The sequence below is a fragment of the Lytechinus pictus genome, chromosome 7, assembly GCF_037042905.1.
Source record: "Lytechinus pictus isolate F3 Inbred chromosome 7, Lp3.0, whole genome shotgun sequence".
Lineage (NCBI taxonomy): Eukaryota > Metazoa > Echinodermata > Echinoidea > Temnopleuroida > Toxopneustidae > Lytechinus > Lytechinus pictus.
The window spans coordinates 44,626,058-44,640,433 of record NC_087251.1 but is presented as its reverse complement, the minus strand read 5'-3'; the positions used below and the strand labels follow the sequence as shown (position 1 = coordinate 44,640,433).

General features: G+C 36.9%; 1 protein-coding gene across 2 annotated transcripts in view; it reads right to left on the bottom strand.

Moving 5' to 3' along the window:
* The window catches only part of LOC129264353 (zinc finger FYVE domain-containing protein 1-like), a 24,392-nt gene extending 10,016 nt beyond the window's left edge, over window positions 1-14,376 (bottom strand). For both annotated transcript variants that reach the window (XM_064102847.1, XM_064102848.1), the window contains exons 1-5: window positions 10,883-14,376; window positions 7,438-7,942; window positions 3,274-3,506; window positions 2,142-2,348; window positions 41-138 (exon numbers count right to left, since the gene is read on the bottom strand). In XM_064102847.1, the coding sequence (XP_063958917.1) occupies window positions 41-138; window positions 2,142-2,348; window positions 3,274-3,506; window positions 7,438-7,942; window positions 10,883-12,235 (2,396 nt within the window). In that variant the 5' untranslated portion in view covers window positions 12,236-14,376. The remainder of the gene's footprint in view (window positions 1-40; window positions 139-2,141; window positions 2,349-3,273; window positions 3,507-7,437; window positions 7,943-10,882) is intronic.

Sequence of the window (14,376 nt, the reverse complement as noted above, 5' to 3'; positions counted from 1 at the left end):
CTGGGCATGATTCTTTGTGAAATACCCAAAGTAAACTTACCCCGAGACTGCATATTTGATCATGCCCATCCAGGAGTTATCAGTAGCTGAACACATCTTTGGTACTACTACTACTTCCTGCCCACCCTGATAGCAGCTCTGTATTATGATAAAAGAAAAACACAAATATTGTAAGAAAATAGCATTGAAAATGGACATACTGAAGCATTATGACAAGCATTCATCAGAGTAAAATTGCATATTAAAATTTAAATGAACAAAATGCTTGAACAAAACAAAATTTATAGTAGAACCATAGATGCTGAACGACAAGCTGTGATTTGCTGTCAAAGTAAAACAAATTAGACTTAGTAAGCAGCCCGGCCTTTATTGAAGCATGACCTGCGGGTCACAGTTCTGTGTGCGCACCTTTCTAGGCGACCCAGATTGGCTGGCTCCTCCAAAAATGCGCCTTTGAATGTCTTTGACAGATATATGGCTCTGTACAAATGATGTGCATCATCATCATCATTAACTAAAATAATACAAGGGTTCCTACGAACTCCTTCTGGCGGCAAAATATGGGGTCAGTAAGAGGAATGTATACTGCCTCGAGCATGGGCAGGTGCATGAAACTCCTTGCTTAGCCGAGGACCTTATATTCTCATTACATTTCATGATTATGAACATGTTCTCGCAGAAGTTGGCACCCAACTGTGGGAAGGCCAGGGCCCTGTTGCATAAAGGTCACCATTATGGTAATTTAGCCATCCAATGGTAACTTTTATAGAGTCCTTGGGCTTGATTGTTATGAATGGACTGGTTACCATGGTAATTGTCATTAGATTGCAAAAGTTACCATAACAGTAATGTTTATGAAGCAGGGCCCAGGGGGGCGTTTCATAAGGCTGTTCGTAAATTAAGAGCGACTTTAAGAACGACTGGTGAACCATTCTAACGCGCTGAACCATCGCCAATGAATATACCATTTACCACAAGGATCACCAGTCGTTCTTAAAGTCGCTCTTAACTTACGAACAGCTTTATGAAACACCCACCTGGTATGGAATATCACAGATGGAAACGGAAGAACCTCTGGCAGATGGGATTTCTTGAAATTAAAGTCTTTATTCATGATAATGGTTTACATCTTGACCATTCAATAGTAAACTTTCAATCAGTTGTTCACTTTGAGACAACATTAATTGTCCACCTCGTAATGATCACATGTTTACTACCATTACTCATGTACCTCAGTGATACACTCATACAGAAAAAAAATATATATGGGAAGTTTCAATCTGTGTCATCAGGTAGCAAGCATAACATTATTCTACAGTAAAACAAAAATTATGTCAAACACTGATTATGAAACTCCCTAAGTTTTTTTTTCTTGCAATGACTGAAGAAACCTACGTGTATTACTTATCAGCATTTCTTATAATCTCTATGTCCCCTTCACCTTAGACTTTGGATTAGCACACACAAAGGGTGAATCAATCTACGCTGCATGAACGAACTTCGTTGTTTACATTTCAAAGTAGATGATTCCATATGACCAAACTAAACAAAACACCATTTCAATGTACAACTACCAGAAATTAACAATTTAAGTTGTGTGAATCAGGCTGCTTAGTCTAGTTACCTACAATGTACACTTCAAAATAACATGTGGGATTACACCAAAAAAAAGATCAAATTTTTTCCTAGAAATCACCCAATGACTTTAATTATTATTAATATTATTATTATTCATTCAACAAAATGAAAATTACATAAAGAATACATACAATTTAAGTATCAAAGAAAGAACAATAGGAATAGAAATTAACCACTAGTATGCAAGGGGGCAGCAATAGCTAAATGAATAACTGTGGCAATATACCTTCTGCCCCACTTTCAGTGGATATAAACATATACATGAATTTAAAATATTAAATGATACATACATGCAGTGTTATGACCTGTCTAACTTTGGAAACCTGAAACTTCATAAATATTTTAAATTAGTTATCAATAAATATGTAGCTTTCAATGATATCTTTCGTATCAAGTGCAGAATAAACAGGCAAATTAGACTAGGAATTCAGCCACTAATTTGTATTACTAGTTGAATATTTTTTTTAAAATAGGTAAAAAAAAAAAATCACCCAATGACTTACCTTGCATATGTAGACCCTGTTATCGAACTGGTGCTGATATTTACAGCGTGACAGGTTCTCATGTATGATGTTATCTTGGACGTGGTTCATAGTGTTGGTACAACGAGCGTTGCAGGAGAGGCATCGGGTGGAACAGGTGAAGTACTCGTCGGGGAATGGAGACGGAACCTCACGGTCGATCGCACCACTGAACTTATCATTCAGGCCCTGCAATCATAAAGAAGGAATGCAAGATAACTTGCACACATGCTTTTCCAGTGAAATTGTAAAAATTTTAATCATATCCAAACGAATAAAATCATTTACCTTGTATATAACCAAGTATTTCTTTTACTTATTGGTTAATTTCTCTTAACTATAATTTAATAAGAGTTGGAACTTTGCAACAATATTATAAAATGTGATTTTCTCTGTGAACATCCTGGTTAATTTCTCTTAAAACTATTTAAAGTCCCAATCAGTGGCATGATGAGACAAAAATTTTGAGGGGGCTAGATATGGCATATCGCGTACATTTTTTTTAAAGTTGCGAGCGAGCAAAATTTTTGACATTTTCATTACAAAAATCAAATTTTGTGATAGCTTTTGATACAATATTCAGAAAATAACATCATATTTTACCCTTCTCTCTTTCCTTTATTTTCTTTTTTTTCATTGGTCGTGAAAATTTTTTTGGGGGAGGGGATCTTGCCCCCCCCCCCTCTGTAAGACAGTGGTCCTAATTCAAATTTGTTATATGACTGAGATGCCATGAGCAGCTAATAATGTTATCTCTTATTAATTTGCTGGGGTTAAAAGAGAAGTAAAGATGTGTATGTAGCTGTGCTTATAGGCTGTGTATCACATTATCGTTCGAAACAAAATGATAACAATCACTCATTTCTCATAATTCTGTAGGGATTATAGGAATTGAAGAACAATAAAGGTCATGGCTGTGGCTGTGGACGCCCTATTAAAACTCTTAATGCCTTTTTTCATTGTCCTTGGATATTTATGTGCCCTTTGAATTTTGTCCCATTCATGTTGGAAATGGAATACAGAAATGAGCCATACAAAAAATGGCCTTGCCCTAAGAAATATTGAAATTTAATTTAAGCTCTGATGCTGCATCAAAACTTGTACCACTTCTCACCTTCAGTGCGAGGTATACAACTTGGGGCGACCTCGGAGACCGAACGGTGCTGTTATAAACGTGGGTCAGGATGGCCTCTTTCAGGGGCTTGAAGTGGGTCGGAGGCTTGATGGTCTGGATACCAATGTACTGGACACAGCTGAAGGCATCCATGTGGCACCCATGCTCCTTGAAGCGCTCCTGGAGGAGAGTATCCGCCGACTTGAGCCCCCCAGAGCTCCTCTGTGGTTGGACTGCCAACAGGAAGAAGAACATGAGGAGGGAGATGAGATTTGGAAGAGCATACTGAGAATACAATTAGAGGGATATGAGTGTCAGAAGCTTATTCAAACTCCCCTTTACTAGCCAGTGGAAGAGCCTACTTGGTTGAGTAACTCCTTAATTTGTTTATGAATAGACCAAACCTGACTGCTAGAGTAGGCAACCCCTCACTGTGTTTGATAGCTATTGTGTGTGTGCACTGCATAGGGCAATGCAAGCAAATGCTCAGCAGACTGCAGATAAGCAAGCATAGGGTGCAGCAGCTCCTTGGCTGGGAAAGCCAGCACTTTGGTGCCACGCCTTTGATATTTGGAGTGGCATGTAAGCCAGCAGTGGTTGGTTCACTGGTTGGAATTCAAGGTCCAGACTGTAAGTTGATGTTTTATTTTACCATATAATTATGGAAGGCTTTGATAACATTTAGAAACTGTTATGTTAATTTGTATTACAATTGAACATGACGAAGGATAAGTATGCTATTTAAAGACTAAGATATAAGACATACATGTAAAGATATCGGATATTATATTTATGTCATACACTTTATGATACATTTTATGCCTTACACACGTCATGAAATGATTGTTTTAGGAAGTGACTTAACTGTCCAATATTTTTAACTTGAAAGCTATTTTGTCATTTATCAAGACAATTAGTCTATTTACTACAAATGTTAAACACTTGTCAACTAAGGAGAGTGGAGATTTTTATATGACGCTTTGTTAGGATTAATGTTTCACTTGTTCAGAGTTAGGACACTGCTATTAGGTACTCGAAAGCAAGTATAGAAAGTTCAGTGACCTGCTTGAATGTACTCTGCATTTACTTTATTATAAGCCATTTGAATAACAGAAATGATATGGACTGTAGGCTGTTAATCCTTGCGTATTCTCTTCCAGACGGCCGTTTTTCTCCATGGTTTATCCACGTCTTTTGACGTTCCGTGTCTCCATGTATCGCCATAGTTCTCCTCGTTTAGCTACGTCCTACGTCTTGTGACGTTCACGGCCTCTTCGACGTCTTACGACGTTCTACGATTGCTACGTTATCCACGGGAACGTCCCGAGATCTAGGTTATCCGGTTTCTTCTAGTTTGGCAAGTTCATCGCATTCGCGAGTTCATCCTCATATCGTCTTCCGTTCGGCACTGCTCATCCATTTGCGTCTGACACCGGGTGATGAGTGAAGACTTGAGAAACTGAACTTTCCCCATAATATAAAGTCGGTATATGTATAGTATATACATTGTTTTCATAAACACACACAGAGTTTATGCTCTTTCCTTTGAATAGGAATAGCAGGTCACAATACTTAGTTTATTTACATTATACTAATTTGAATTGAGGCAGATTGTTCCAAAACTTATTGATACTGGTTTATTGAACTTTATGTTTTGACAGCTTGTGAGCCTCGATAATGGCAATATTGATATATATAATAAATTCATTTTGATTGAAAGGTACAATTTTATCTTATAGTTTAATTCTTGGGTGGTCAAACAACCTGTTTAGACTAATAAGTCAAGTTCACATCAAACACAATGTGACAATGAGGAATAGTTTTCTTTTATATCCTACATAAATTAAATCCTGTATGCTGATTGGTTTAAATAGCATTATGTGACCAAACATATTCTCACTACTTTGAAATGATGTTGAAAATGAAACGCGCACTGAAGAAAAATGACTATTCAGTGATGTCAATGATGGAATAGTGCACTATTCCATCATTGACATCACAGATCATTGACACAGACCATGCAATCTCTCGGGCGCAGGCATGGCCGCAGGCACAAATACTGTAGCTTCAGGAAAAGTCAGCGCAGCGGGTTATCTATATTTTGGTTCAGATCAAAAAAAGAGGAACTGGATTATCAAGATCTGTTGTTCTAACTTATTAAATGTAGGATATAAATTACAGGGGGGGTGTTTCATGAAAGTTGTCATTGCTGACTAAACTGTCAGAGCTGACAATTTCAGTGAAATCCTAGGTTTTGATTGGCTGAGAGGCACTTACCTCTGACTGTTACCATGGTAACTGTCGGAGAAAGTCAAGTTGTCAGTGCTGACAACTTCATGAAACGGTCCCCTGGCCTTTCATTTCGAAAGTATAGAGGGAATTATTCATCTTCAATTGTACTGGCAAATTACTATTTTTCTACATGTATACTATACTTTAATACCATTCCAACCTCGGACAAATAATTCCCGCTACACTTACTCGAAGACTGGTATATTTGTATATTAGACAGGACAGGACTTCAAAGATTTATACATGTACTTGAAGCTTAACTTTAAGCATACATGTAGCCCACTTCTTCAAGGAATGAGTGACATTAGGCTTATCAATGGTTAGGCTAACCTCTAAAATGAAAGTCTAGTTTATTCCACAAAAAAAACGAAAAACATTCCAAGCAAACTGATAGACAATCACAGTAAACCAAGCTCTGTAAAATGGGGGGGGGGGGGTGGTGAATTTTGTCCATTATGCAGTTTTGGAGCCGTTCCAATTGCCTATAGATGGAGTTAAACATAAATGGACAAAATTTGCAGTTTTTCAGCCATTTTTTGAAAGGGCTACAAAACAGCTACATAACGACTATAAAAAGGCAGATACATTGGTACAAAATAGCATGTTGCTCATAGTGAAACAAGGAAGTCAAGTTTTTCAGTATTCCCTCTCATTGATTCATTTTCATTCAGTATGATTGTTTCTACTAAATAGCATAAACTGTAGGCCTATCACTGTCTGCAAAATATTGAATTTGGATGATGTAATAAAGGTTTGAATGGTGGTATGAGCAATCGTTGAAGAGGCTTACACCATGTGTAAAGTCCACTTTTCTTATCTCAGTCCCTCCAGGACTTTACACAGTATGGTGTACCGTAAACCTCTTCCGCGATTTATATTGAATTTATATTAATTTGATAAATTCTTTGTACATGAGATGCACACTGCATCCGAGCCACATTTAACAATACTCTGGTTGATTACGCAAGCTCAAACCCATTTTGCGATCCTTTGTTCCCACAAGTGATGAGTGACCACAAGGCAGTTCCATGACATTTGCTCTGACGACGATTGCTCCGATGAAAAATATGCACGTTAAGCAAAACATAAAATGTAACCTCCAGAACTAAATGAACCTTAATCCTTATCTTCACATTATTCTCAACCTAAAATTCTATTACAATATTAACTCTAACCCTATGCCATTAAGACCGGAGCAAATGTCGCATCACCCACCAGGCACCTGTTATTTCTTCCAGCTTCTGTCAACACATTTTCTTTACTAATTATTATCTTATCTTCTCAATCTTCCATAAAAACAATGATATATTCCTGGCTAGGTTAAAGTGAAATATTGTATAAAATTTGTTGCATTCTCAGACGAATCTGTACTTTATATATGAGGCAAGTGTATGGGTAAAACAATTGTACATATGATTATGAAGAAAGCTATTTGGACTTTAGAGCATTCTTATTAATACCAAAATGTGTGCATATTACCTTTAAAAGAGAAAAATGAAAAAAGGTACACTGAATAAATACCGGTAGTAAAGACTTTGGAAATAATACATGATATGAAAGCACACTACTAAATATATCATCCTCATAATCAATATCATCACCATCATCAACACAACCACCATCTCCATCCTCATCATCACCACCACCACCATCATCCTCATTATCATCATCATCATCATCATCACCACCATCGTCATCAATCATCACCATCATCGTCATCATCATCATGTTAAAATGACTTAACAACACTACAGATCATTTTATCCCAAACTTAACAACCAATTTGATAATACCAGTTACATCACATGTACCGGTACACTACTAACAAACAGTGTGTAATCCACAAAATGCAAGCTTTTGATTAATGCTTACCAGCTCCTAGTGGTAATGTATGAGTGGTTTCATGGAACACGATCACTGCCGGTCCGAGGGTTGACACGGGTCCTTTAATGTTACACTTCTCCAAAGTCAATTTCAGCTCTGGAGTGAAATGTTTCAGGTATGCCTTTGACGCATCCCCCAGAAACTGGAAGAGATCTCGATGCAGCCTATCAGCCCTTGTGCGATAGATGACGACGTCGGAGATGGCTATCACCTTCAGCAGGAGTCTGGTGCGTTTGTTCTCGTTGTTGGATACCCCTAGCAAGCCTTCCGTGTCCACAACGATGATGTTGGTTCTTTCGTCGTAGGCTACCCAAACGCCGATGGTGCAGGACTCCTGGGTAGGGGAGGTGTGGAACACTTCCTGCCCTCCAAAGAAGGTGTGGTTGAGGGTGTGAGATTTGCCATCTCCTGTGTTCCCAAAGATGGAGATTACTTTGACAGGTGTCTTCAACTCGCACTTTAATTTCTCCACCAACGCTTCTGCTGAGTTCACCTGAATTGCAAACAATGGATGGATTGATTAAAGCTATTTTAGTTTTGAAAATGAGATTACAGTGTATATCATAAAACCAATATTGTGCAAAAGATGTTATAAAATCTTATATATTGTGGCTGGGCTAATAAACCTTGTACTGTATCTCAAACTCAATAAATAATTTGATGACAGCTCAGAATAAGCTAGATTTTAGACTCATAACATGGGTAGCAACCTTCTTCTACCTTGAAAGAGTTCTTCACAGGTATCACAAGACTGTTTTCAGACAATATGAGACTGCCACCATTGCTATATTTTTCAATACATCCTTTTCTAAGCATACCCTCAATTTTTTTTGAGATATGAGGTTTCATCAGCCCAGCCATGATGTTCCATATATGTACAATTTACATTTGTTTTTAAATGTCATTGTATTTGTACATCCATCACCTGATACAGTACATGTAGGCCTAACTTGTTGAGTGGGTTTTTTTTTTCAATTTGACCAGTATGAAAATAACTTCCCAAGCATGGAAGCAAACAAAAAATTCAGAATACATTTATAAATATGGAATTTGTCTTTAATTGACAAATATTTTGAAAAGACAAAATAATATTGGTATTATTAAAGAGAGTGCTTGAAGGGGTATTCCAGGCTGAAAATTTGATCAAAATCACACAAGGAATAACAAAGTTATGGCATTTTAAAGATTTACATTCATCTGGTGAAACAGTTCTAGGCATACCTTCATGAATATTCAAAGTGAGCAAACTGATGATGTCATATCACCATTTGTTATATGAAATGAGGTTTATTCACATTTTTTCCTTCCAGAGCCAAAAATATTGGAATAATAAGTGCATTATCTTGCTGCATCTTATTTCATTATAAGGGAGATACATCATTCACACATGTATGAAAAAATGAAACAATTATGATTTCATGTAATAACATAACAAAACAAAACTACATGTAGACAAGTTTTGGTCTGCGTGGCATTATGTTCATGCATGGGAATTGTGATTTAGTCACTGCATTGGCACAGCAAAACACAAATAGCACAGATGCAGTATAACAATTTATCCAAGATAGGAAGACAATGTACAGTACAAGCTAGACATGGAAACTCGACTGCAGACACAACATTTTTTCAGTAGATGCGGTATAAAGGTTTAAGAAAAGGGAAAGTGGGAATGTGACAACATCAGCCCATCTAATTGATATTCATAATGACGTGCATATAAATTTTTTCACAATATATTGCTAAACATTAAATATCAATAACTTCACTATAAATTTTTTGTTATCAGATTTCTGTGAAATTTTCAGCATTTTGCTCTGTGAATTTTACTTTTATTTAGATATTTTCAGCCCAGAGCATCCCTTTAAGTTCAAAAGTTAAATTCAAATCTTCTCAAAGATTCAATGGATGGAAATAAGTGCAAGAGATTACTTTCTTTTTTTAAGATTTGAAATTTGGATTAATATCTCTTAGCATAATATAATTCACACTATTTCACATGTATACATGAACATAGTACAATTATGATAAAATACATTTTCCTCTTCTCAATATGAATATCATTTTCCTCTTAACAAATATCATTTTCACATTTACTTTGAAATTGCATGATAATTGTATGAAAATCACAAAGCAAAACATTGTCTTAAACAGCTCAACACAGTAATCCTAAATGCAGACTGTGGAAATCCCACTGCTGCCACCAAAACATTAAAGGGGAATGTAACCTTTGGAACAAGTAGGCTAATGTCGAAAAAGGAAAATCAAAGAATAAGAACAAAGAAAGTTTGAGAAAAATCAGACAAATAACGAGAAAGTTATGAGCATTTGAATATTGCAATCACTAATGTTATGGAGATCCTCCCATTGGCAATGCGACAAGGATGTGTAATGTCACATGTGAACAACTTTCCCTCAGATGGACTATAAAATACCCCAAAAATGTCTCTTTTTGCTTGTTCTTATGGTGATACAAACTCTTTATCCATAATGTATTCTTTATAAATCTGTATTACATGCCCTCCTATAGAAAGAACACTTCTACTGATAGATGTGATATAAGAGGCAGTTTAAGTGAAATATATACTAAAGTAATGGGGAGAGTTGTTCACAAGTGACATCACACATCTTTGTCGCATTGCCAATGTGAGGATCACCATAGCATTAGTGATCGCAATATTCAAATGCTCTTATTTTCTCAAACTTTGGTTGATCTGTTTCTTTGATTTTTCTGTTTTCACACAAGCTATCTTGATCCAAAGGTTTCATTCTCCTTTAATGAATGCATGAAAATTGCTTCTAAAGCATTGTTCAGGCAAGGCACTGTATTGCCATGACATAGCAACAACTTTTTAGAGTTCAAGGGTGTCAGACAAGATGTTTGTCTTGATATAAACAAGCAGAGACGAAGCAATCAAGTCATAATTACGAGTGTTCTCTAAAAGTAAAAAAAAAAAAATCACTTTCAGGTTCTGAGACAAACATGCCACAACTAATAGAGTCGAGACCTTTGCTTTGACTTTGTTGGTACCTCCATAACTAATATACCCAATAATTTTCAATAAAAATGAAAGAACACTTCCCCAGGAAAGTAACTAAAATTACCAGATATACATGTAGTTACCCCCTTTGCAAGTACCTCAAAACGATAAAACTACAAGAAAATCCATGCCTCTTTTTTTTTGAGGGGGGGTGGGGAGCAAAATTGCAAAAGTAAAATGCAAGGAGAGAATAATAATGAAAATAAAAATGCACTCAAATTTTAAGGTGTGATTTCATGGCTTGCTCTTATTTAGAAAAAATATAGATCTACTTATTACAACAAAATCTGAATTGGTGAGAGTTCCTATTGTGACAGCAACCCAAATTGAAAAAAATATATTATATTATCAAGTTAAGTTAATTTGCTTTATAAAAAAGACAGAATATTAATTACCTGAAGTGTCTCTGAATCATCAACAAGTAGAAAGCCCTTAGCATGGTTAGGATCAACAAGATCAATCTCATCTTCAGCAGCTTCCATGTCAGCAAGCTCATTCACTGGTGCTGGTGGTGGTGGTGATGGAGTCTTCTTTTGGCTCTCCACTTGTTTCTCTCTGGGTGATGACGGTACAGCCTTCACACTCCCGACAGGTTTCACAATCGCTTCCATCCTCTTCCGGCCTCCAGAACTCTCCAAACTGTGCGACAATGGTTGGCCCTGAGTAGGGGTCCACTCCCCGGAGCCAGAATTGGACCTGAAGAACTCGGAATGCCTTGGGCTTGGAGACAAAGTCTGGTCCAGATATGGTTGGTTGCTTTGAATGTCCTCTGTTTTGGGGTGAGTGCCTTGGGGATTCCCTGTTGATGTCACAACTCTCTCCCCATGATCACCATGCACCGCTCCTGCACCATGTTTGTTTACATTCCTACCACTTCCGGGTTTGCCGTGAGCCCGTGTTGTTCTGTGAGTCACTGTCATGCCACCACCTGCACTTCTGTTTACATTGCTCTCTGGAGCCTTGGGTATGGCTATTGCATTCGATTGTGCAATAGAGGGTTTCTCCACGCTCTCAAAGTGTCCCGAGAGAAATTCCAATGATTTAAGTCCACTCTGGCCACTGCTTACACTTTCCAAAGACAAAAAATCATCTCTTTCTATATCGTTGTCATCTGGAGTAGATAGCGAAGGTTTCTTATCCAGCATTGTCAAACTGTGGAAATCCGAGTCCAACGTTAACTCATCAATAAGGTTTAATCCTGTCGAAGAAGATGAAATATCCCCGGTTAAGATTGTAGTTTGCCTCTCCTTGATTTCACATGGCGTTGGCTCACTTAAAGAATCGAGAAATGGAGAAAGAGGCAGACAGTTTTCTGGCGAAGATTTTGATGGATTCATCTCGCTCGTCGGGCTTTGTTGCGTCGTATCACTGTAAACCACCTCTTTGTTCTGTTTTTGTTTTGTACGTAGCGGAGTGCGTCGATGTCCAGTTAACTTCCCTCGATGATATTCCTTATTACAGTCTTGGCAAATTACAGTTCTACACTCCAAGCAGGAAAATTCTGCAGGGTTATATGGGCACAGGGCACATTCAACAGCGCAAGGAAGTTGCTCAATTTTTCGTCTAATGTGACTTGCAAATTTTGGTCTCTCTGGTTTGTGCAGAAGTTGCTCACAATGTTCGCACTGTCTTGTTCCGCAATTCAAGCATTCGTAGCTAGCATTCGATCCGTCGCAATCAAATTTCTCCTCACAAACCCGTTTAGATTTGTATTTTACAGGTTGATGGGTTTTAGATCGACTTGCCATCTCGAACTCTCAGGCTGCAAACGAGAATGGTATACATGTTTCGTGTGAAAATGAATCATAACACAACACATGCAATGAATATGTTAATCACACAATGCAAAGCCAAAGGTTACAATGGAGCTACAATGCACACTAAATGTCGTCGCGATCGCCTGCGCCAGGCCAGCTGATTTGCGTGCATGTCGATCGATCCCGCGCCAGCGAGCAATCGTGTGTGCGAATTCAAGGCAAGAGCTAGCTAGCTATATAGCCTATATAGGAACTTGATAATGGCTATAGTGATTGCAAATTAAACTGGGCCTAGACCGGGGGCCTAGATGCCTATCACTACACAGTAAAATTTTTCTTAAAAATTGTCTGCAACACTGGTTAATATATTAATTTTAAAGCAGTTGTTTTACAGTGTAAACAAGTGTTTGCAATCTTTTAAACAGATCATTTTTATGTTTATTTTTAACTGTTAGACAGCTGATTAAAAAACATATAGTAGGCCTAATCAGCGTACGTTGTAAACTTCTATAAAAATTGAAATAGCGTTTTTACTGCATGTGTTTAGACCTATTTGTGAGGGTTATGAGGTTATTATGCATATTTCATCATGAAGGTATTTAAAAAATGTAGGGGCCTACAGTGTACATTTATTACGAACTCAATCTTTAGTTTTTGTGTGTAAATTTTTAGTTAAAGGCCAAGTCCACTCCAAAAAAAATGTTGATTTGAATCAATAAAAAAAATCAGACAAGCATAATGCTGAAAATTTCATCAAAATCGGATATAAAATAAGAAAGTTATGACATTTCAAAGTTTCGCTTATTTTTCACAAAATAGTTTATATATGCACAATAAGTTTAGTCACATGTAAATGAGAGTTGATGATGTCCCCCCCCCCCCCCCAGGGGCGGAAAACTCTCCCAAAAGGTAGGGGGGACAAGGAGCTGGAAAATTTGACAAGCAAAAAAAAAAAAAGATTACCATCCCAAAAGTAAGGTCATATAGTCCTAAGATACATGTTTTATTTCGATTTTGAATGATGTATTTCTTACCATCATAAAAGACCACAAAATAATAGTAGGGGGACATTTGATATTGTGTCCCCACTACTATTTTGAGTAGGGGGGACACGTCCCCCCTGTGATTTCCGCCCATGTCCCCCCTCTCACTATTTTTTTGGTTTTTATTGTTTGAATTATACAACATTTCAATTTTTACAGATTTGACAAGGACCAACTTGACTTAACCATAAAATGTTTATCAATGGTAATTCAACATGTTCAGGGAGCAATAAAACATCAGTTCCCTCATTTGCATACCGACCGGGAAGTGCATATAATAGTTTTGCGAAATTAAGCGAAACTTTGAATTGTCATAACTTTCTTATTTCAAATCCGACTTTGATGAAATTTTCAGTGTTATGCTTGTTGGATTTTTCTCTTTTTATTCAAATCAATCTTTTGTTGGAATGGACTTGTCCTTTAATGACACTAGAAAGTTTAGAAAGTTTTATAGAGGCTTGCCTTTTATACAAGCTTTAATTTGCCTTTTCCGGTAAGCCCACCGTTTTACTCTAAAATACAAAATCATCTGAGTTTGCTTAATTTTTTTTAATTTAGTTTATCAAAGCATAATTTTTTTTTATTTTTTACTTGTCATGTTTATTGATTTTGTACAACATTCCGATGAAACAGATATGAAACTAAATAAAAACTCCAAAAAAGTTGTTTAAACATTTAGACAAGTACAAATTCTTAAACAACAAAGTTTAAATTCAAATATTTAATTATCAATAATTTAAGCAAGGTTGTTTGAAATTTTAAACACTTGTTTAAACTGTTTAAACAACTACTGTGCGATTCACATATTTGTTTAAATTATGATTTCGGAAAGTCAGCCAATGCAGACAGAGGGAGTTTTGCACCCATCCACTGTAAGTGGGGCACAGTTCCAATGAACATAATTAAGTTGTGCAGGGGTACGTGCAGCCAGATCGAAAGCTCAATTTTGCACCACCAGATCCGGGGGGGGGGGGGGCACTTACATTGACGAATTCAATTCAATTCTTTATTCCATTTCCATTCAAAACATAATACAAAGTAATATAAAGTAATACAAATGAAATACAATTTTACAGACGAGTATTCTTA